A 23,581-nucleotide genomic window follows, 5' to 3' on the forward strand; every position below is an offset into this window, starting at 1 on the left:
CGCGTGGCGGGCCTCCCGTTGGGCCCATCAGTGCCAAACGGGAGGCACGTGACGGGCCAAACGGGAGGCCCGTCACGTGCCGAACGTTGGGCCCGCGAAGGGCCCACTGGACCAAATGAGATGGGCTTCTTCGTGGGCCGTTTCGCGGGCTTGGGCCGGGCCGAATAAGGACCGAATCAGGGCTTGGGCCGGGCCGAATAAGGACCTTGCCACGGGTCTCCACGTGCTTGGGCCGCGGGCTGAGAAGTTGAGGCCCAGCCCTAGTCCATTACACGTGCCGTGCCGGCCCGGCCCGTAACAGTAACGAACCGGGCCGTGCCGAATCATGCACTATTACGGGATGGGCCGGGCTGTCCATGGACGGCCCGGCCCATTTGACACCTCAGATATAATACACGGATTTCAATATTTTCCCTTATAATTGTTGCAGAAGTGGGCCAAAGCTCAAAACTTTTTTTTTTTTCCCTTCTTCATTTGTGTTTTTAAATTTGAAATGGCCATGTACTATAATGAAATAAAAGTTCATAGCATTAATTCACTTATAAAGTCGAGTTTAGACTTGTTTTCTTGGTCTCTTTTTTTCTTCACTACTTACATGCACCACCCAGTACAAGAGGGCACTCCTTACACAGAAGCTTGCTTCGGTTAATAAATTTAAAATGACAAACTAAGCTCATCACGAAAAACAAAAAAAAAACCTTAAAAGGGTCGTGTCTCTATACATCTATCTTTTCGCTTGCATCTCAGCTTGAAATGCCGAATTTATTCTCAATGTCTTCTTTGCTAAATTGCGGATATCCTCTTTACTAGACTCCATTGATATTCGTACGAGCTCTTTCACCCCTCCACTGGATATGAAGTCCCTAGCATTGTCCTCTGCAGAAGAAATCCAAGTTGATCATATCATGTTAAACCAATATAAGAAGGAGAACACTATGTTAAAGGACCTACACAAGGGGGAAAAAAAGGATGGCATAAAAGAGTTCATAAATTCCAAGTATTAACAAATAATGACAAAATTTCAACTATCCATGTTGAAGCATCCAATCCCAGTGATCAGTTACCATTTTGAGCTAAATGGCAAAGAGCAAGCTCGATATGGCGTCTAGTTGTAGCCGAGCTAGTATTTGAATTGGCTAGTAGCCAAGTAAGGGCACCATCTTCTATTAGAAGCGAACGACCTTTCCTATGACCTGCAAATTTTTTTAGCACTTAATGTCACATGTAATTCGCGACTGGTAAATTACAAACGGACAACCTCCATCCCCTAACCTTGGATTACTCCGCGGGATTCACATTTCGCAAAGTTTGCAATTCCTCTAGCAATTTGTGCAATCACATCACTGCTCCCACATCTAACCATTCCCAAGAGTGCCTCCACACCTCCATCTTCAATTAGTATCATGTGTAGATTTTCTGTACCACAACAAAACCTCTTAATAAAAAATAGTAATTTGTTTAATAAAAATTGATTATTAACATTAATGAATGCTTATGAGATGAGAAAACGCAATGAAGTGTCAAAAATTGGAAAAACTACAGCAAGACAGATCACGGGTTACCATTTCCGCATAAATTAGCAAGTGCACCAGCAACCATTCTAAGAGTTTGTACATCATTTGTCTTGGAAGCGGTCTTTGATAATAGTTGAGCTCCACCTTTACTTATGATTAGGCCTTGACTCATCTCTGACGATTCAAAGAACAAGAAATTAACAGAAAGTGAACAAGTGCCCTAGGATAGTAAGGAATAACGACTCTACAATTCATAATTAATTTGGTTTCTTTTTCACTACTGAGGCCTTTTCTCCTTACACTCTAGATACTCAGATTATGTAACAAACACCTTTTACGAGGATAGTCTTAAGAATAAACTTAGATTAGTATGTTAATACCTGCCATTCAGATCAATGACAGTGTAAACATGTCCAATGGAGGAAGGTAGGTTACCACATTACATATTCACAAGGGAAATTAACTGAGTCGGAAAACAATATTACCGTTCATTGCCAAATTCGCAATGGCCCCAGAAGTCACTCTAAGAATAGTTGCATTTTGCGATGATCGTAACAGCATAAGCAAAGCATCTAAACCACCTTCCTCCACTATTCTTTCCTGGTTAATATCTGGTTTTAAAAAAAAAAGAGAGAGAACTTAGGACTGTTGCATACCATACCATATGCAATCAAATGTTCATGATAAGAAATGAAAGATTCATGATTAGCAGAGGAAGGTTCATAAAGACTCAATTCAAAAGCAGAAGCAAATTCCAAAGGACAAATCTCCTGCCTGAAAATCAATATTTTCTTTTCTTTGACCACAAGTTTTTCTTTTACTTTAATTTTCTAGCTACTTTATTCAAACATATTGTATAGCTTGCAAGTAAATGGACGGAATGTCCATAAAGAGAGAGAGAGAGAGAGAGAGAGAGAGAAAGAGAGAGAGAGAGCGAAAGAGATAAACATGTATCTACTAATATATAGATATCAGGCAAGTGAGCTGCACCTTCAGCAGCAAGATTGGCCACCACCTTCACAGCATGAATTTGAACATCTGGGTCTTCGGATGTCAACAGTTGTAATATCTTTTGAAGGCCAACTGAATTTTGTGAAGCCAAGCAACTTAAAATCAATATATCTCAATAAGTCAATTTGCAAATAAAGATAATTTGCTTGAAACTCTACTTAAATTTATGTGACATAAAAATATCTTGCCTTCTTCACATATCTTTGCAATTGTAGCTCTCTGACCAGAAAACGTGTCCTTCAGGGGAATTGACTTTTCTAACCTTGTTGGACTCCCAAATGCAGAAGGTACTTTGCATATACTTTCTTTCGTATGCAACTTCTTATCCTGAGTGTATCAATTGTAAGATCTTTACTGCCAAAACGCATATATCCCTAAATGCATAAAACTTGCCTCAAAATCTTTCAGCTAAAGAAGAAAACCTTACCTCAAAATCATTCTCCGTTTCAGGTACAGCCATCTTTAGCTTGACTAGCTCGTTTTCCACTGTTTTCCTCTGCTTTTCTTCAATTAAAAATCTTTGCCTCACGGTTTGAAGTTCCTCGGTTATTGTCACCTTTTTGAAATATAATTTCGTTCATACAAGAAGTGTTAATAAGTCAATGGTACAAGATTAATCTTAGCATAAATAAGGACTACAACATGATGAGCTAATAGAAGAGTAATCTAATTTGAAGAGAAGAAACTCAACCTTGCAAATAGGATCCATGTCAATCGTACCTTGTTTTCTAATAGATCCTTGTACTCTGATTTCAACGATTGAAGTTCATTTAGAGTTTGTTCATGCAACTGACACGTTTCTTGTAACTTCCCACAAAGCTTCTCAATCTCTTTCTGCTCCTAGATTTACAACAAAAATATTATAGCTTTATATGAAACTAAAAAGAGTACAGAATGCAAATAGATATTTTCAACAAATCATTAAGATATAAACCCCTCACTTCAGGATTCTACTCGAGTCTTGATACGTCTTTTTGCCTCCTAAACTACTATTATAATGGAAAAGGATGAGAATGGAGTGTAAGAAGTCAAAGAGAGGATGCATACCATTTAAGGCCTCCTTCCAAATGGTTTATCAAAGAAAATAACTTATCTATTTATTCATTTGCATTTTATAAAATAGTCTGGAACCCTTTTCAACAACACCTGCAATCCAAATTCTTTAACTGATTTTTACTTTAAGGTCTACACTAGCGGAAAAAAGTATATTATTATTATTATTTACAATTAATTAATATTTATAATTATAAACGAGCATAAAACATGCTGCAAAAAAATCAACAACAAAAGTCAACATGAAATCTTCCATATATCTACAACAGGGTTAAAGTTTACCTGCATGGAAACTTGATTTTCACTAAGCAGCTTCTTAACGGAATCCAATTGTTCCTTTAGCATTTCAGAATGGCTCTGCTCATCTTTTAATTGCTTGCTCAGCTCTGCTATTTTATTCTCATACATCTGAGTAGTATCTAATAGTGCTTTCTGGTATCTTGAATTTTCCATCTCATGTTGCTAAGAGTAAAAAAGGACAGCTTTGTGGTCAGTGCTTATGTTGCAAAATGTTATGCTGAGGATTAAACAGTTGAAATGGAAAGAAAATAATCAAATAGAAGATAAAATAAATAGCATTTGCAAGCTTTGATTGAACAAGTAACATGTGATTCCTTTGATTGAACAAGTAACATGTGATTCCTTGAACATGAAATCTTATTTGAACTTGATAAATTGCAAACAGAAACCTTTAAACCCTCATTGCTAACAACGAAAACATAAATAAGTTACCTTAATAGTCCTTTGACTATCATTGAGGAGCTTCTTGAGTGCATCTAATCCTTCGTCTACAATTTCAGCACGAGTCTGCTCATCTTTTAGCTGTTTAACCAACTCTGCCATTTTTTTCTCATACATCTGAGTGGTGTCAGCCAGTACTTTCTGATACGTAGAACTCTCAAGCTGGTTTTGCTACTAACAAGTAAAGCAACATAAATACTTGTGCTGATATAGAAAAATATATTTGACAAAGAAAAAGAAGAACTTAATACAATAATACAAACACGTGGAGATATTTGAGGTTGTAGTTTTCATACATCAACTATGAAGATATATCAAAAGACTACTAACACAGGTTATTTAAAAAAAAAAAACAAACAAACAAACAAACAAACAAACAAAAAACAAAGAAGAAGAAGAAGAAGAATAACCATGGGGTAATTGAATGAGGCCAAAGTACTATCTCCATCTCAAAGAAAGGGAAATACCTTTCTTTCTTTTAAATTCAATTCTAGCTGTACAATCTTATCATGCATTAAATCGTTCTGATCTTGTTGTTGTTTCAATTCATTTAAAATATCTTTCACTTCCAGCTCTAGACGAGTATTTTCCTTCTCTAGAAACTGCAAGCATAGGGAAGATTTTGGAAGTGAGAACTAGTTGATACCAGCTCAGTCAATTACTAGAAAGTAAGACACACAAATGTGAAGATGGACAAGTAGTCTAATGAGATCAGAAATTATTACAAGGAAAAGATAAGTACCTCGGACCTTGTAATTAGGTTCTTTTTGGCTTCAGCAAAAGACTCTTGGCACTCTCTCAGCTGTTTTTCCAACAAATTTCTATCATCATCCCCCAACTTCTGCTGTCTTTCAACTTCTGCTGTGAGATGGTCTACTTGGTTTTCGAGCTTCCGACATAAGCTTTCGTAATCAAAGTCTTCCTTAAGTTTTACTGTGTTTACTATTTTAATAGCCTGTGAAAACAAGTCAACACAAAATTTGGTATCAAGAGGTTTGAATCTTACGGTTAAGCTAAATTAACTTAAAGTTAGCTTTCTGCTTGTAACACTGATGGCCTTAAAAATAGAAACCAGAAATGACACTGGAAATCACATGTCGATGTCAATCAACCACACTTGAGAATTATCACAAAGAAACCAACAAGTGCAAGATGTAATAAGACAAAATTTAATTCTACAAGCAAGAAAACAAGAAATTAAAACTTTATTTAATATTGGGTTGCTGAAAGAGTTATTATTGGTGTAAATAATCCATCTAAGATCTCTAAGAAGAAATCAAAAACTTGAGATGTTAAAGCAACAAAATAACATACATGTAGATAACAGAAACTCCTAGTTATTTCAAAATGAGGTTTTAAAATAGCTCACCCTTTGTCCAAACATTATCGTACTGGTAGTCTCTGCATAATGTCGTGCTGAGGAGCCAATTGTTACTATAAGTGAAGTCCTTGCAGAGCCTATAATAATAAAAGTAACGTTGCAGCTCCATTAGCAGATTCTACAGCCAGATAAATCCACAGGAAATAATCATCAAAGCTTACTGTTGATATAACTATATTAATATCTGAACTCTGAAGTGAGTATTGCAACCCTAGTTGAAGTGCCTAATGTTACTAAAGAAATTTTTCGGTGTTATATTCAGTGGAGAAGTCAAAATAATAAAGAATGGAGGAAAAAAAATAAAAGAATGTTTGGAATGACCTCCAAATGAATCGCGAAGCAATCTTGTCAGCTTAGACTCTCTGAAAGGTATATGTGGACTGTTTTCAGCTAACGCATTTATACATTTCCCAAGAGAAGTAAGAGAGAGATTTATGAACTTCGTCTCTTCAAGCATGTGGCCTTCACTCCCTGCCAAATAAGAAATGTGCATGCTATAAACAATAGTATCATGGACTAACCTGAAAGCCCGCCAATTTAGAAATTTACCATAGCAAGAGCAAAAGCCAGTAAGATGAATTACTTTCCTATACAAATAATACTATCCAGTGTAATAATATAGCATCCACAATAGCAAACTTTCGAAAAGAAATCGAGAATAAGTATAGTGAAGAAAATGTTTGAGTGATTTAGTTCATATGAGGTTGAAAGGAAAATCAAAATACAAAAATAAGGTTTAAAAAAAATTAGAGGTACTGGATATGCAGGTCTGAAGTCTAGCTTTATAGTTATAGCATCAACATCATACCAGATTTATCTAATCTCTCGGACCCTGCAAGATCAACAATCAGCAACTTGCTTTTTCGAACCACAGGTATGCCATTGCTACCAGAACTAGAGACCTTCTCCTGTGAAGTGGGTCCATCTTTTGCATTTTCATGGACAGGTCTTCGAACATAAACCTGTAGAACATGTAAGTCGTGAACAATGAATGAGCTCAGATCTGAACTATTATAAATAAATAAAAAACAAAGAAAGTATCACCTACAAACTTGAAGGTAAGGGATCTAAATAGCAAAATCCAGTCACTTAATATACTCACCATAAGAATTGCATGACTGCGTGACGACTCCGTGTTCAGCTTAGTATTAGCTGCATGGCGATTTGTCTCACCTATTTGTAACAGCTGTAAAAAGTGATCAAGGTCTTGAATTTTGACCACTGAAGCACCAGGCAGTGACACCTCCCCAGTCTTGGGATCATCATTAATGGGGATATTAATCTTCTCCGGTGCAAGTAGATCTTGGATAGATTCCATATACAACTGGTACAAGTTACCATCATAAGCAAAAATAAGTCTCATCTTCTACACAATTAGTCTGAGAAACAGTAAGTTCTTGAGGTTTGTTATGTACATATTAAGAAGGTTCATTCACTGTGATTGTACATAAGTAAAATGCTAATAGAGATTTCATGTGCTTGTGTGTGTGTACTTGTTGCATCTTTCTTTCATTGAATAAGGGAAAACATAAATTCCAGGTTATGGCCTACATTAACATCTGCTTGTTGTCATCATTATGTCCTTATAGAACACGTGGATGAATCACTCCCATCGAATTTCATTTTCTGCTGTCCATTAGTCATGTACAAACCTAAATTTTGCTTTATGTTACATGTTTATCTCATATTTGTCCACACTAATTTTAAATATACAGTGTTCCCATCGAAGCTAGAATTGTTCGATTTTCAGGTCAACAATGTTTACAGTGTTCCTATTGAAGGTAGAGTTGTTCCGTTTTCAGGTCAACAATTTCAAGTCGATGAATAGTAGAGTTTGGCAAAGAAAATTGCTCAGAACATTAAGGAAAACCATGTCTATGATGATTTTAAAATTAGGCATTAGAAGCAAGTCTTACTGTAACATAGAGAATATTACCTGCAAATAGGAAATTTCCACACTATCAAAAGCAGGAGATATACTAGAAAGTATATCCTCCAAAGCTCTGACCATTATACCACGCTCAGACGTGTCATCTTTACCTAATTTTCCAAGAGTGTAAGTTTTTCCGGTACCCGTTTGACCATAAGCCATAACTGTTCCGTTATATCCATTCAATACACTCTGCACAAAGTTTATCAAAAATTTCATTTACAAAGTTACCATAAAGACTACTTTTTTAAAAGACAACCACAAAAGGGAAGATTTCCGCTACACTAACCAAACACAAAATTACTACGTGAACAAACACACATTAAGCATTTTAAAAACTATATTTGTGAACCCCAAACAAGCAACTATTGTATCTTGTTTGTTATTCTAATTTGATCAAATTGTCTGTTCACTCACATTTCATGAATACTGTATCGTGGTGGAACTTGGAAGTTAACTTACCTCAACTACAGGTTTTGCCACAGCTTCATAAATACGCCTTTGAGAGGCGGTGTCAGTAAAAACCTCGTCGAATCTGTAGGATTCGGAAGTCCAATTGTTTTTTCTCAACTTCAGTCGCTTTAGCTGCAAAAGAGAAATAAGTATTTTAGCCTAAACATTCTTGTCGCTGCACAAGAAAATAAGCATGCTTATTTGATTTTGAGAGAGACAAAAACTATTGCAGAGGAAACTTATAGTGTTATTTATTGAGATAACAACAACTATGCAAGTCAATAATTGGAACCAAACATGATTTAACTGGTCAACTATGAGAATGCTCCTTCTTTTCTTTTTCCTTTAATTTCCTCTTGGTGGCAAATTTATTCACCTCTGGCTGCAACTCAACACATTCGACAAAATCAGATTCTGGGAGTAGTTCCTCAGCATTTCTTGGTCGGACTCTGACTGCAACTCTCACCCTTTCAGAATCTGCCACAAATATAGAAGTTTCGAGGGGGGGAAAAAGTCCATGAGTTAGTTTTCTAGAACAACACATTAATCAATGTTAAAAAAAATAATAAAAATAAAAAAATAAAAAACTTTCAAACGAAAGAAAGAGAAGTGAAGTTCGATCGTGCATCATCAGAAATAATTACGCATAAGAAAACCATAAGAAACTCACAAACTAAAGAGTATGAACATATACAAAATATTTGTTCGAACAATTAGCAGCCAGTTCACTCACCAGAAAAAAACAAAAACAAAAAAACAAAAAAACAAAACAAAACAAAAAACAAAAACAAATAAAAAAAAAAGAACAAAAGTAAAAGATACTCATTTGAAGGTTGTAACTCGTAAGGTTAAAGTATCAATAATCCAGAAAAGAAAAACATAACAAGAACCAGGCACAACAACACAGCTACAAGTACACTTATTTACAATGTCGCACTTCATAATGTACATAGAGTCATACATGTGTGTATATATATATATATAGAGAGAGAGAGAGAGAGAAGTTGGGACTTTTTTTCACCTAGTGCACATTCGGAAGAAGAGCGAGTTCTGGAATTGGGAGTGACAGAGCGTCTCGAAGAAGGAGAAGGAGCTTTAGTACGATTGGCAACGCCGTTTCCTCTGCTAGAAACTCCAGACACCGAAGAAGAAGAAGAAGACGACGAAGTAAAAGAGGAAGCTTGTTGCTTCTCAAATCTGCCACTACTATTACTATGATGTCCTGTCGTCGCCATTGAAGACCTTAAAGCCGAAGCCATTAAATTCGCTTCGCGAGCTTCACAGAGTCAGAGAGAAAGAGAAGAACAATTAAAGCTCTCTCTCTCTCTATCATTTTATTGTAGAGAGAGAAAAAGAGAAAAATGGTTTGAGGCCGGCACGACTCAGAAAGAGAGAGCAATTATTTTATTCGTTTAATGGGAAAATGGTTCCCGCGTTCGCATTATCATGTACAATTTTGTCTTTGAAACATTCTCTTTTTTTTTTCTTTCTTTGTTTTTTAATTTTTTTTCTCTCTATTATTTTTGGGTTTTGGTTCATTCATTCAACTGTGATGAACGTGAAGCTATGTAAAAGTTTAGTGTTTTTTAAGGTTTGTCTGCGGCAATTATTACTTCCTTTTTCACTTATAAAAAGTCACTAGCTTTTGGATTTGTGGATTTTTACTTCTTTTCTCCCTCTTGTTCTTTTTTTCTTTTTTGTGCCCTTTAGGATTTGTTTGAATTCATTAAAGGCGCTTTTTCACTCGTAATTGTATTTATGGACCATGCCTCTCTCTCTCTCTCTCTCTCTCTCTCTCTCTCTCTCTCTCTCTCTCTCTCTCTCTCTCTCTCTCCTGCCTTGACTCTTGTGTTTTAGTACGTGTTTACATTAACACAAATTCTTTTCTTTCCATCAAGCAGAAAAAAAAAAAAAAAAGCTGTTTTCCTACTTTTCTTGCCCTTTTGCAAGCCTTTATGGTAGAGCAGCCTTTTTTTAACTAGCGGTAGAGCACGTTATTAAGACTTAATACGTTTTACATATTTAAATTTTTAATTTAAATTAATATTTTTTTTAAAAATTTAACCGTAAAATTTTAAAATTAAGAACTCAAATTGTTAAACAAGACTTAAAAGTATTCCATTGAAAATCAAACGGTTAAAATTACTCCGTTGTTTCAATATTGATTTCTCACTTTTGGCTTGAGATTGAGAGCGTTTTGAGTTTAATAATTACGGTGGGGCCCACTAAAAATTTAAAAAAGAAAAATAGATATGCTTAGTTGTATGCTGCGTGAGTCTCACGTCATAAAAATTTTTTTTTTTTATTTTATAGATTTAAATTTTTATAATTTAAAATTTAAAAAAAATATCACATTTAATTTTTTTATTATAATTAAAAAAATTTTAAAAATATCATATTTTAATTTAAATTAAAAACTCAAATCGAACCTTCATTTATTTACATCAAAAGTCCTGGGTTGTTATCTCTGTTCTTTCGTTGGTTACCTCTCTGGGTCTGTGGTTTCTTAGTTTGTAGCTTCCTTACTTTTCTTCTTCTGTTTCTGTGGCCGTTGATCTGCTTTCTGCCTTTGTTTGTGTCGAAATGAATTTCACATTTAGAAAAAAAAAAAAAAAAAAAAAAAAAAAAAAAAAAAAAAAAAAAAAACCCCCCTCTCCCCCCCCCTCCTTAGCTCCATTCGCAAATGCCAACTTCATACCCATAAGGATTTGGCAGCATCATTAAGAGGCAGGGGACGATGGCTATGCCCAAGCCGACGTCAGTGGAGGGGCAGGCGACGGAGGCGAGGGGTCGAGAAAGAGGTGGTTCCGGTGGGGATTATTGTTCTCATAAGGATTTGCAATTAGATTAAATTATTTTTGTGAAAATACTTCACACAAATCCATTAAAAAAAACTTAGAGACAAATCAAACAGAAAACGAAGGGACACACCGTTCTGTGCCTACTGGTAACCATGAGATCGAAACCATCACAAGCAACTAAACATTAAGTAATTGGAGATAATGGAACTTATATAGGTTTGGGTATGGAAATTTCATCCTTCACTGTCAGATGCTCACTTCGTTCGTCTAAATTCACCTCCCGGCTGTGGAAGACTAATCGGATACGTATACGAACCTAGGTGTGAGGTATTTCGTGCAGGTGTGAGAACTTTTTTTTTTTTTCTTGCGATAATATGAAGACATGTTCATATTACCCGATGAAATTCTTCATAAGTTTATAAAAATATAATAATAATAATTCAGACTAGCTCTTGAAAGTAAGGGTGGCAATTCGTATTAACGGATTGTATTCATGTCAATATATTTATTAATCGTGTTAAAAAATATCAATTCAAATACGATATGTTTATTAAATATGTTAAAATGTCAACTCAAACATGACTAATTTATTAATCGTATTAATCATGTCAACCAATATAACTCGTTTAAATTACTATATTAAATAAATAATTAATATAATAATTATTTATTTAACACGATCATGATAGATTTAACATGTTTATTGATCAATTTATCTTTTACGTTAAAAAATAAATGAACTTTACTTACAAATATTAAAATTTACATTATTTATATTTAATATGTCATATAAACTTTCATGTTATATTACATATCATTATATTGTAGATGACATATATAGTTAATCGTGTCAATTCGTGTTAGGAGGTCAATCATAACTCAACTCATTTATTAATCATGTCAACCAGATTATGACTCAAACTCATTTATAGTAAATTTAAACTCGCTAACTTCATGCGGGTTTCAAGTCGTGTTGTCGTGTCACTACCCGGATCGCCAGCCCTACACAAATGGTGCGGAGGAAAGAATGAATGGGTTGAAAATCTACAGTATTGAATTTAAGTAGGAAGTGAAGGTTGTACCCCAACTCAAAAAAAGTTTGAACTCAAGTTACAACGGGGTTGTTCTTTTATATTTTTAAGTTAGAGTGACTTGAGTGATGATCTTGAGTTAAGTATGAATTATAACTTAAGTTGAAGTTGTAACTTAAGTTTGTGTTTAGATGTGAACATTTGAGTTATGATTTGAATTGAGAATCTTTTTGAGTTTGTGTTTGGGTGGGTCAAAACTTAAATTTGTGTTTAGATAGTATTTTAATAAAAACTCAATGGTGATGAAAAATTTTAATAGGGTATAGGGTGGGGTTTTATTCATTTTTTCGTTGTGAATGCATAGAAAAAAATCATCTCAATCATAATTAAAACGAAAAAGTTATAGCATTTTTAAGAATAGAAAAAATATTGTTCATTAACTTGAGTTCGAGTTATGAACTCGAGTTAAAGAGGAAATTTGAACTCGAATTTAGCCCCAAACTCGAGTTCAAACTCAAATTTTACAAATAAACATGAACTTGAATAAAGTTATGGTTGTTCTTTTACAACAAAACTCAAAAAAAATTGAACTCGAGTAACAACTTTATTCAAGTTCATGTTCTTTTGTAAAATTTGAGTTTGAACTCGAGTTTGAACTCGAGTTTGGGACTAAACTCGAGTTCAAGTTTTCCCTTCAACTCGAGTTCATAAACTCGAACTCAAGTTAATGAACAATGTTTTTTTTATTTTTAAAAATGTCATAAATTTTTCGTTTTAATTCTGATTGAGATCATTTTTTTTTCTATACATTCACAACGAAAAGATGAATAAAACCCCACCCATATACCCTAAAAAAAATTTTATCACCATTAAGTTTTATTAAAATACCATCTAAATACAAATTTAAGTTTTGACTCACTCAAACATAAACTCAAAAAGATTTTCAATTCAAATCATAACTCAAATGTGCACATCTAAATACAAACTCAAGTTACAACTTCAATTTAAGTTATAACTCAAGATCATCACTCAAGTCACTCTAACTCAAAAATGTAAAAGAACAACCCCTCAAAAACTCAAAAAATGCAACTCGAGTTACAACTTTATTCAAGTTCATGTTCTTTTAAGTTTGAACTCGAGTTTGAACTCGAGTTTGGGACTAAAACTTGAGTTCAAGTTTCTCCTTCAACTAAAGTTCAGAAACTCGAACTCAAATTAATGAACAGTATTTTTTTTATTCTTAAAAATGTTATAACTTTTTCGTTTTAATCCTAATTGAGATGATTTTTTTCTATGTGTTGACAACGAAAAGACGAATAAAACCCCACTCATATACCCTATTAAAATTTTTCATCACCATTGAGTTTTTATTAAAATACTATCTAAATACAAATTCAAGTTTTGACTCACTCAAATACAAACTCAAAAAGATTCTTATCTCAAACCATAACTCAAATGTACACAACCAAACACAAACTCAAGTTACAACTTCAAATTAAGTTATCACTCAAGATCTTCACTCAAGAATGCCTAACTCAAAAATGCAAAAGAACAACCCCGTTGTAACTCGAGTTCAAATTTTTTCTGAGTTTCGTCGTAAAAGAACAACCCCAACTTTATTCAAGTTCATGTTCTTTTGTAAAATTTGAGTTTTAACTTAAGTTTATGGCTAAAATCTGAGTTCAAATTCCTCTTTCAACTTAAGTTTTTAAACTCAAACTCAAGTTAATGAATAATATTTTTTCTATTCTTAAAAACGCCATAACTTTTTCGTTTTAATTCCGATTGAGATGATTTTTTTCTATACGTTTACAACGAAGAGACGAATAAAACCTCATCCATATACCTTATTAAAATTTTCCATAACCATTGAGTTTTTATTAAAATACTATTTAAATACAAATTTAAGTTTTGACTCATTCAAACACAAACTCAAATAAATTTTTAATTCAAATTATAATTCAAAATGTACACATCTAAACACAAACTCAAATTAAAATTATAACTCAAATTATACTTAAATATACCGTAATTTAAATTAAAATATAAACACAAATCACCTTAACTTAAAAAATATAATGAACAAGCCTTTAGTTCGGATGCGATAAGGTCCACGTTTTTCTTTGTTGAACCGCAGGGATAGCCAATGTAAAGAGTAGTCAACCCACATTTTACTTACCCTACCGGTAGGGGGCAAAAAGGCTTGCCCTACCATAAATGTTGCCTTTTCTTGGGTGCCTAACATTTGGTTGCGAAAGTGATTGACGGGTGAAAGTACAAAACAAAAGTATTTATTAAGCCCTTTGGCAACTAAAATGAATTTCATGGGTGCGGGTCCCAAGAGTTTTCTATGATGCTTTTGCCAGAAACTTAAAATATTAAAATGTTCTTGTTTTGTTAAATTTAATTAAAATTACATTAAATTAAAAAAATATATAAAATAAATAAATTTTAATATAAATTTAATTGTTAAAAAATAAAAAATATTAAAAAGTAAAAAACACTAATATTTAAAAAAAAGAGAAAATACTGGAGAAAATTCCGGTGAAAGAACTAAGAAATAAAATTATTGTGTTATTAGACAATGCACATGCATTGTCCCTTTTTTCCGTTAGTGATGCTCAATTTAAAACTCACCTATTTATTTTTCGTTCGTAATCTGAAAGTCTAAACCTATATTAAGATGTGTGAATTTAATGTTGCACAAGATATGTGAATATATTGCTACATTAAGCATGCAACAACAAAAAATAATGTGTATAAATGTATTGGTATTGCTCTTACAAGGTTTTGAAGATCTCGGTACACACCAAACATTTGAACATCTCAATTTTAAAGAAGAAAATATGAAAATGGAGGATTTAAACTTGTACCTCAGGTGAGTCGGGTGTGGATTTTATCACTTATTTATGCCTGCAATCATGAGATAATATTGTTCAAGACCATGTTAGACGTAATTGTATCTTAATAAAGCACATGCCCACTTTATAGCTTAAAAAGAAAAAAAGGGAAGGGAAAAAAAAAACATTATTTGGGGTTCATTTCCGAGAAGCATGCAATAATATTGTTACTGAATATATCAATATGCCACCAAAAAAAAAAAAAAAAAAAAATCTAGCATGTCTATGCTTTATCAGGTTGCTATCTTTGGACAAACCATATGCAGTGTAACCTTCCCTCCCCCACACGTATCCGACCAAAAAGATATTATCTAAATATCTAGACTATCATTTGAACACTGCAAAAAGAGATGACCTAAGATTGAATCATGTCTTAATCAAAATTGCAAAAGCCAAATTCCTGTTATGCAAGTCATTAATGAACGAGAAAAGAATATATATATATATTTCTGAAAATTAACCCTCCCATTTCAATAAAAAAAAAAAAAAACCCTCGGAGAGGTAGAACTCATATATATTTTTTCTATTTAATAGACATTTTCTTTTTATGTGTGGATGCTTGTGCATATCATTTGTCTGTCGTTTTCAATATGTTAATGGTTAGGACAACAAAAGGTTTGCCGTCCCATTTTCACTTATCAAAAGGCATTTACACAAATGTTTGACCTCTTAGAGCTAGATGCGACCTACCGAACCTTTAAACCACTAACTTTCCTTTTTTTTTTATATAAAAAAAAATTTCTCTAATTTTCTTTTTATTTTTTACACCGGTATTATTTATTTATTAACTGTCGGATCTATATTATTTATTCAATTTTATTTGACTTTTGATTAAATTTAATAGATGATAAATAAAGAACATCAATATTCTAAATAAAAAAATACACCGTATTTCTAAAAAAGAGAAAATACCGTTATTTAAAAAAAAACACAAAAAAAAACCAATAATAACTTTTAAACCACTTTTTTTAATTTCATTTCTTTCAAATATATATGTATATATATATATATATATTATACTGCGGTGCTTGACCATTTATTCGTAGCTCATTTCTTTTCCTCGGAAAATATATATATATATATATATAATTCTTTGATAGGTTACATAGGTAGGAAAAATAGGGTGCACTGTTGAATATTATTTTGAACCGATCTAAAACTCTGTGAATAGGACATTATTTTAGGCTATCAAATTTTTATCTGACTATGCCATTTTTTTTAAAAAATATTAAATTTAAATTTTTATGAGAGAAAAAACTGTAATTAAATTATGATTTGAATTCACGAAACAAACAAAAAAAATTTAAATTTAATTGTCTAGAGCTTCAAATTTAAAGAAAAAGAAGAAAAAAAAGGAAGAGGAAGAAGATGACAATTGAAATTAATGTTAGACCAATCCAATTGAAAAAAGCTAAATTGATGATTGTGATAGTGAAGGGAAATGAGTTGGAGGATGTCAGAGTGACAGTTATTTGAATTGTTTGTTGGTGTTGTTTCGTTGTATTTATTATTTGGCCGGCAATGCAAGCTGGTCTTTGCCATTCGGTACATGGGTCAAACATAACCAACAAAACCAAAATTATCATTGGATTACAAATTACTAATCACAACCAAAGTCTATATAAATCCCTTGATTAAGTCCTTTATTTTATCCTTTTGGAAAGTATCATTTGATTTGAAGTTTATTCGTTTCTCTTGTATTTCTTATGCTTTATGTCCCTATCAGAATTGTTCAAATACCGACATTTTTTTTAGGGAATAGCATAAGTGCATGCATGTAGTTATTTGAACAAGTTTTTGCATAATAATACTAAAGTCTCGTTTATTTTACCGATTTAAATTTTTAATTCTATTTTTATTACAGTTAAAAGCTCTCATAAAAGTTACTTTTAACTTTTTCTGTTACAGTTAAAAACTCTCACATAAAGTCACATCTTAATTCAAATTAAAAACTTAAATCAACGAATTGAATGAGTCATAAATCCTACCTTTGGAGTATTCTATTCCAAGGTTTAGGAAATTTGTGTTAATGTGTTATAGTGGTCGGAACTTCTCTCTGGTTTTTATTTCCCTAAATGAGATTTATGAAAATTCTGAAAATTTTATTAAATAACAAGCTAATTAATTTATTTCAATTTCTTCTTCCCTATGAAAAAAGGGGTAAAAAGAGAAGAAATTTCTTCAAGTACAGGGAAAAGAGACATGCTGCTGTTGATATTTTACGTCAATCTCAATTCTTAGCTTTAGCTGCTCTAACTGATTTGGGAACGGTTTGGTATTGGTGTTATTACAAGAGATTTTCAGCAACAACGTACGTTTGGTAAAACCAATTTTGATCAGATTATCATGTCATTTTTTAATAGAAACTATTTTCATTATTTTGGTCCTAAAATGCAACTTTTGGAAACATTCAGTATTTAAAAACAAAAATAGAAAAAGTGATAGAATCATAATTCAAATCTTTTTGCTACGTTATTTTCTCCCATTAAAAATTTAATTTAATTTTTTATTTAAACTTATGAAACAAACATGTAATTTTAGGTGTTCAGGAAAAAAAAAAAAAAGGAATGATGATCTAACTTTGCATATGGTTTTCTCCATGATTACTCTCAATTTTCGAATGTGGTCCGGTTCAAACCAACTTCTTTCTATGTCTAAGACAGAAAGGACAATGGGACTAATAAAGCAGAAAATCACGATGGCTAATTTTTCAATAATTGGCTTTCGGTTCTCAATGCACATGGAAATGGGCCTTACCTTACTAGCAGCCAAAGAAATAAAAAAAATTAATAAAAGAAATAAAAAAAAGAGCTTCACCCCACATTTATAAGGCCACAGCTTTATGCAAATAAAGCACAAGCTGAATCCTTGGCAGAATAAGATTAAAAACACCAAACATAAATCCTTCGGTATGAAAATGATTCTATTTTGACTCCGCATTTCAGAGTAAGAACTTTACGACTTCTGATCTCTAGCAGATGACAAATGAACTTTCAGCTAGAGCCCATTTTGGTCAGAAGTTATTGTCAATCTTTAGCAACATCCGAATAGAGCTGAGATATGATTGACCCTACAACCAAGTAATTTTCACATGGCAGGTTTTACATCAAACTCTGCACCAGAAATGGACAAATCTCTTATTCTGTCAGTAGCTGTAGTATAACCTTGCGTTCATTATAGACTAGACGATAAATCCACACCAAAAATCCAATCATTGTGCTATGAATGAGGTATGAGATCTAAATCAGCAATTCTAACCCACAAGGCATCGGCGAATCGGCCAATGGACTTTGACACCTTGACGTCTGAAGTGACTACTGGAAAGATTGAGGATGCTGAACAGCAGTTAAGCAGTGACTTGCCCTAACTCTTCCAACCGAGAGCCGACAGATCACCTTGTTTTAGCTCGACGTGCTTCCCGAGCCTGAATTAACAAATAATTAGACTAGCACTAAATCATGGAATGGTATGAGGATTGCATTTGCAAACTCCTTAAACGAACTACACCAGCACTAAAGGCTTGTTTGTTTCATGCGTTTAAACTCATGATTTTGATTCTGCTACAGTGTTTTTCTCTCACAAAAAAATTGAATTTCAAATACCAAAATCAAGAATCACTAGTTTAAATGCATGAACCAAACGGGCTCTAAATGATATTCAGTACGTTACAATAAGAAACAAAAAGCACACTCTAAAATCCAATCATTGTAAATACATTTTTTTAAAAGTGGCACATTGTGTGCGTAGGATTACAAAACCAACAATCGTGGTTCATAAATTCACATGATTACCATTCGAGATATTACTAAAATGAATGTAAACATTTCTGAGGAAACAATATTAGAAACAAAAGGCACTCTTGATATGATAATAGGTGTTCTCAAAGTAACTCACCCAAGATCTGATGGAAGTCGATAGCCACCAATTCGTACACGCTTTAATGAATGAATCTGGATTAAGTTGAAACATAAGAAGTAACATAAGCATAATTGAAATAGTGATAGAGGAACAATCATTTTCCAAATAATAACTCCAACATATCATGTCAATAATGCTCAAACTCGAAATAACAAAGTTTTCAACTTCTAATGGCCCTTCACCAAAAAAAAAAAAAAACAAAAAAAACAAAAGACTAAAAAAAAGAAAAAGAAAAAGAGAGAAGACAAAAGGATGATTAGACATCCATAGCAATTATGCTGTGATAAAACCCTAGTAGCCCTTCACAAAAAAGGGGGGGCTCCTACATCAATGTTATTTGCCCTGTGTTAACATATTTTCTTTTCTTTTCTGCTGAATTAGTTAGCAGAAATTTTTCAGGACCGCTATGTCACAGACTTTGTATAAACTTTGGCCGACCATTTATAGTTTTTCATTCTTCTAATAGTTTTCCCACCTTGTACGGTTGGTTCAACCAAAAAATTTTAAAATGAAGAATTTTTCTGAATACATGGTCAAAACTAACCTCAAGTCCAGCATTTTTCATTAGTTCTCGCACTTCATGCTTCCTCCCATCATGGACCTGTAAGAATAAAGCACGTAAATGAACCTTAAAACATAGCATTGACACATTGTATATTGCATGCCTCAACTTAAGACTTCTCTTTTGTTTTTAGTTTTGTTTTTTTTTTAATTTTTTTTTCATTTCTTCTTTTGGGTGTGTTCTAGGAGCATAAACCTGTCAATACCCAGAAAATAGCTATCTCAAACCCATAAAACCTCAAATCCGATTAGAGATGGACATTCTTGGAGTTAATACAAAGGACTTTACCAACTTGCAGATTCTTGTTCTCTATTCAATATATGCATTCTCTTAACTAGACGAAAAATCTTAGCGGATTAACAATTAAGACCTCGTTCACTTCGCGGATTTGAGTTTTCAATTCGAGTTGAGATGTGACATTTTCTGAGAGCTTTTCACTGTAGCAAAAAAAGTTAGATGTAACATTTTTTTAGAGCTTTTTACTGTAGAAACTTAAAACTGAAAACTCGAATCGGTGAAATGAACGAGGCCTAAGTTTCCCTATTGTACCATTTTGGAGGGATTTCACCTAAGCTCTGATCAAATAGTTTAAAACTAGTATTTAATACCACATTCCAAACCTACGAAATAAATAGAATTCCCATAAATTTTCCACAGATCCAGCACTGTAGGTTAGTAAGTTATTGACGATAAGAGCTCAAAAGAAAAAAGAAAAAAAAAGGACTCTTTTGTGTGTGTGTGTGTGTGTGTGTGTAGATGAGAATACAGTTATCACAATTGTTTTACAAAACTATAAATGTCATACCACAACACGTAAACGGGGTCTAGGCATTTCTGGCTGATTTGGGAGTAACTCCACTGAATCTGGTACACAATGGACGCCGTCGATGAATGTTCCCTCACTGATCACTAGCAAGTGCTTCTTGCTAACTGTTCCCTCTATAGTTGCAATGTATCTACAATTACAAAAGAGGCAGATACATTGAATTGAAGTAGAAGATGAAGTAATAAAAATGACATCAGCATTGAAATGCGTAACATGATTAGCAGCTTCATATAACCTTCTGATGTGAATATTTACATGTAGCACTTCCACATGAAAAACCAATAACCAATAAACTCTCAAACAGCAACTTCAGAAATTTTGTTTAGAAAAAAAAAAAATATAGATGTATAACAAGTATTCATTCACATGGTTTGACATAAAAGGCTTGGACCTTAAACCATTAAACAAGATTTTTCTGCAGTTAAAAAAAAAAAAAGTGAATTACAGAAGCCCTTACTCTTTTGACAAGTTGGATGAAGGATGTGAAAGTTTTTGAGCAAAATCTCCTGAGATGGTATCACATTGGGAATAAGCTAGATGCATACATAATAATTCAAATATGTATACTAAAACACATGATGGTTGCTGCGCTTACCGTCATTGGTCACTATAATCAACCCAGTTGTGGCAACATCAAGCCGACCAACGGTAAATAATCTCGGTTTGGATTGCCCTAAATTTCTTTTATCCTGAAAATGCAAACACAAACGCAAACTATCAGTAATGTATACTCTTACATTCAACAAAAGCATCATCTCATATATAAACAGAAACCTTCCAAGTCCGCAACCAACCCCCCCACCCGCCCAAAAAAAAAAAAAAACCCTAGATCTCCCTTTTTTTTTTTTAATAAGAAAAACTTCAATGATTAAATAAATCAATTACAAAGAAAGAGGATAAGGTATCTCCCTGATGAAACAAGATACAAGAAAAGAAATACAAAATACATGCCAAAAAACTAAGACCCTAGGACTCACTTGAATACTGAGTTCTACCCAAAAGCTTTTTCAAATCATTTCTGGTCTGGAAAGCAACTCCGAATCTAGCCGCCACTTTCTCTCTTCAAAGAAAAGGAAGAGGTCCTTGATTGCTGAGGAAAATAACTAAAATAGCACCCATGTGTTCCCTTAAGTTAACTATCATTGAATTAAGCCACTATCAAGACAGGACTTCCATCCTAGCTTTCACAAACCATTAGATCCTCACAGTCCTTTTCTCTCTCCTAGTGCAATAAGTAATAAATTCACATGAAAAAATGATCAAGAAAAAAGTATGCATAAGTTCAAGCTTCACATACCCAGATCTTTAAATAATCGTCGAATAAAGACATCACAGATTTTTTATCCCCAACTGAGCAAATATACCTGTGAAAACAAAATTACATTAATATCCGGAGGAATAAAATAAAAACAAAACAGTCCAAGCATCAAAACCAAGTAGATCAAAAGAACAAAAGTAGCAAAAATGGATAAGTGACAGAAACAAACCCCTTTGGCTTGTTGAGCGCTAGATAAACCTTTGGGGGCAGTCTCTTGGGAAGCCGATTGCCATTGACATAAATAACATCCTTCGCAGGGTCAACTCGAGTCTGCTCATCATTCAGACAAATGACAATATAGTAACATAAAGAAATTCCATTAGCTAAAGCAAGAATTTGAAATCATAAGAGACGTGAAAGAACCAGCTGACCTGAGGAGTATTGCAAACAGAACCATTAACAGTCACTCGGCCTTCCAAAATAAGTTCCTCGCTGTTTCTCCTTGATGCTACTGAGACATACAAATACAAGATCCAAAGATCAGAGACATTTTTGAGATTACAAAAATCAAAGAGATACATTCTTAAAAATTTTAAATATCAATACAAAAGAATGATAATAATTAGAATAATAATTACAATCTCTTCAAATCCAACTCGATTTCATACAATGTCCGCAGTCCAAGCAATAATCTACTAAAAATGCTCAAGAAGCTGCCCCTAATTTCACAGCAAAGGTGGACAAAAAATTATTCAGTCCCTTTCCAAAATCACACTCATATTCACTTGCATTTGCTTGAATTTAAATCATTCGCTCAAAAGCAACACGAATTTCTTAAATTTCAACACAAAGCTAGATAATCAATATGTACAGTTTATATTAAAATCAAACCATCACAAATTCATTTATGTTGCGAAAAGAATAAACTCATAAATTATCCAAAAACCATCGATCGACCATTTTCTTTCTTGAGTTATTATACCAATCCACAAAACAATCTGCAACTGATTTTTTTTTTCTTCCCCGTTTTGCAACCACAAATTCCAGTGTTCAGCGAAACTTTTCTCACCAATCCAATAAATTTTCTATTCATTTCGCTCCCTCACTCACTTTTCACACCATCGACCATCACACATTTGCATTTTCTCGAGAAATAAAAGCTTCAGAGAGAGAGAGAGAGAGATTATTATTACCTCCGGCAGCGGCGAGAACCTTGCTGAGCCTCTGGTCGGATTCCCTGAAATTCTCGTTGTAAAACCGACGCGCCGCCTTCGAATACTTGGGCTCAGCGACGCTCTTGTCGGCTTTATCGTTCTTCTTCTTCTTCTCCGCCGCCGTTGGCTTCTTCTTCTTGGAGTTCTTAGTGTCTGCGTGGGCCATGGCGTGGAGGAGGCGCGCCGGGGGGTGAGACTGGAGCTTAAGGTTGCCATCGTCGCCGCGGATGATCCAGGGGATGAAGAGCTGGCTGCCGTCGGCGCCGAAGAGGGAGTCGACCTCCGTGGCCTCCGGTTGGGGTTTGGGCTTGGCCGGAGCGAAGGAGATGTTGAACTCCGAAGTGGATGATGAAAGAGAACACAAAACGCGAGGGAGAATATGTCGTATGGAGGGTCGGAGGGAGAGGGAGGATAAGGAGAGAAGTGAAGAAGAGAGGTGGTGGAGGGACGAGAGTGAAGCTGTTGCTACACAAACCATTTTTTCGCTCCTCCTCTTTTTTCTTTTTTGTTGGTTAATGGCCCGATGATGATGGTGCACTGGTTCTTTATGGTTAAAGGATTTTTTTTTTTAAAAAAGCTGCATCCAAGGGCTGAAGTTTGAAGGATTTCTAGTGGGCCCCATAAATCCTTTGGTAATAATTATGTGGAGAGGCAGCCGATCAAAACCTCCATTTTAATTTTTTTTTTTTTTTTTTTTTTTTTTTTTTTTCCCCTTTTTTGGTTTCCAACCTTTCTATCCATCGCTCACTCAATCTTCTCTCACACCCAATTGGTCCTGCTGCTCCCAATCCAGATAATTCGGGTTTATATTGCCAAAATCTTCATCATCAGAGGAAAGAAATTGCAATGGCGAAGAAGTGTTGAAGCTTATACCTACGAATCACCGTCAAAGCCTGTTTTCGCCAAAGAATGTAGTTATCATTGTCGAGCTTAGTCGAGATCAAGTGACTAAACGTGACAGGAACGAACTTTGCTGCTGCACCAGAAG

At 33.9% G+C, this 23,581-nt stretch overlaps 2 protein-coding genes across 2 annotated transcripts; both read right to left on the minus strand.

Annotated features, from left to right (window-relative positions):
- Nucleotides 1-570: 570 nt before the first annotated feature.
- LOC21400079 (kinesin-like protein KIN-UC) lies at nucleotides 571-9,369 on the minus strand. The gene is made up of 21 exons (XM_024170191.1): nucleotides 9,105-9,369; nucleotides 8,460-8,560; nucleotides 8,093-8,215; nucleotides 7,637-7,822; nucleotides 6,803-7,024; nucleotides 6,509-6,662; nucleotides 6,022-6,171; nucleotides 5,689-5,777; nucleotides 5,062-5,274; nucleotides 4,787-4,921; nucleotides 4,311-4,490; nucleotides 3,861-4,040; nucleotides 3,246-3,365; nucleotides 2,953-3,081; nucleotides 2,714-2,852; nucleotides 2,505-2,597; nucleotides 2,000-2,125; nucleotides 1,563-1,688; nucleotides 1,273-1,416; nucleotides 1,065-1,193; nucleotides 571-876 (listed from the first exon to the last, which is right to left on the minus strand). Exons 1-21 carry the CDS (start codon nucleotides 9,340-9,342, stop codon nucleotides 725-727), a joined length of 3,129 nt encoding a protein of 1,042 aa, XP_024025959.1. The 5' UTR covers nucleotides 9,343-9,369; the 3' UTR covers nucleotides 571-724.
- Nucleotides 9,370-17,551: 8,182 nt separating this feature from the next.
- LOC21400080 (putative ribosomal large subunit pseudouridine synthase SVR1, chloroplastic) lies at nucleotides 17,552-23,301 on the minus strand. Its single transcript, XM_010105247.2, has 10 exons — nucleotides 22,573-23,301; nucleotides 21,811-21,890; nucleotides 21,609-21,709; nucleotides 21,419-21,485; nucleotides 20,717-20,810; nucleotides 20,579-20,627; nucleotides 20,101-20,251; nucleotides 19,278-19,334; nucleotides 18,710-18,765; nucleotides 17,552-18,239 (listed from the first exon to the last, which is right to left on the minus strand). Exons 1-10 carry the CDS (start codon nucleotides 23,069-23,071, stop codon nucleotides 18,179-18,181), a joined length of 1,215 nt encoding a protein of 404 aa, XP_010103549.1. The 5' UTR covers nucleotides 23,072-23,301; the 3' UTR covers nucleotides 17,552-18,178.
- Nucleotides 23,302-23,581: the final 280 nt, after the last annotated feature.

This window comes from Morus notabilis, unplaced genomic scaffold, assembly GCF_000414095.1.
Source record: "Morus notabilis unplaced genomic scaffold, ASM41409v2 Scaffold413, whole genome shotgun sequence".
NCBI classification, from domain to species: Eukaryota; Viridiplantae; Streptophyta; class Magnoliopsida; order Rosales; family Moraceae; genus Morus; species Morus notabilis.

Coding starts and splice junctions, on each gene's coding strand:
- LOC21400080 (XM_010105247.2), bottom strand. CDS start 23,071: ATGGTTTGTGTAGCAACAGCTTCACTCTCGTCCCTCCACCACCTCTCT. Junction 21,486..21,608: donor GCGCTCAACAAGCCAAAGGG/GTTTGTTTCTGT, acceptor TTGTTTTCACAG/GTATATTTGCTCAGTTGGGG. Junction 18,766..19,277: donor TGAAAAATGCTGGACTTGAG/GTTAGTTTTGAC, acceptor AACTTAATCCAG/ATTCATTCATTAAAGCGTGT.
- LOC21400079 (XM_024170191.1), bottom strand. CDS start 9,342: ATGGCTTCGGCTTTAAGGTCTTCAATGGCGACGACAGGACATCATAGT. Junction 5,275..5,688: donor CGATAATGTTTGGACAAAGG/GTGAGCTATTTT, acceptor TTGTTTTCACAG/GCTATTAAAATAGTAAACAC. Junction 3,366..3,860: donor AAAATCAAGTTTCCATGCAG/GTAAACTTTAAC, acceptor TTGTAAATCTAG/GAGCAGAAAGAGATTGAGAA.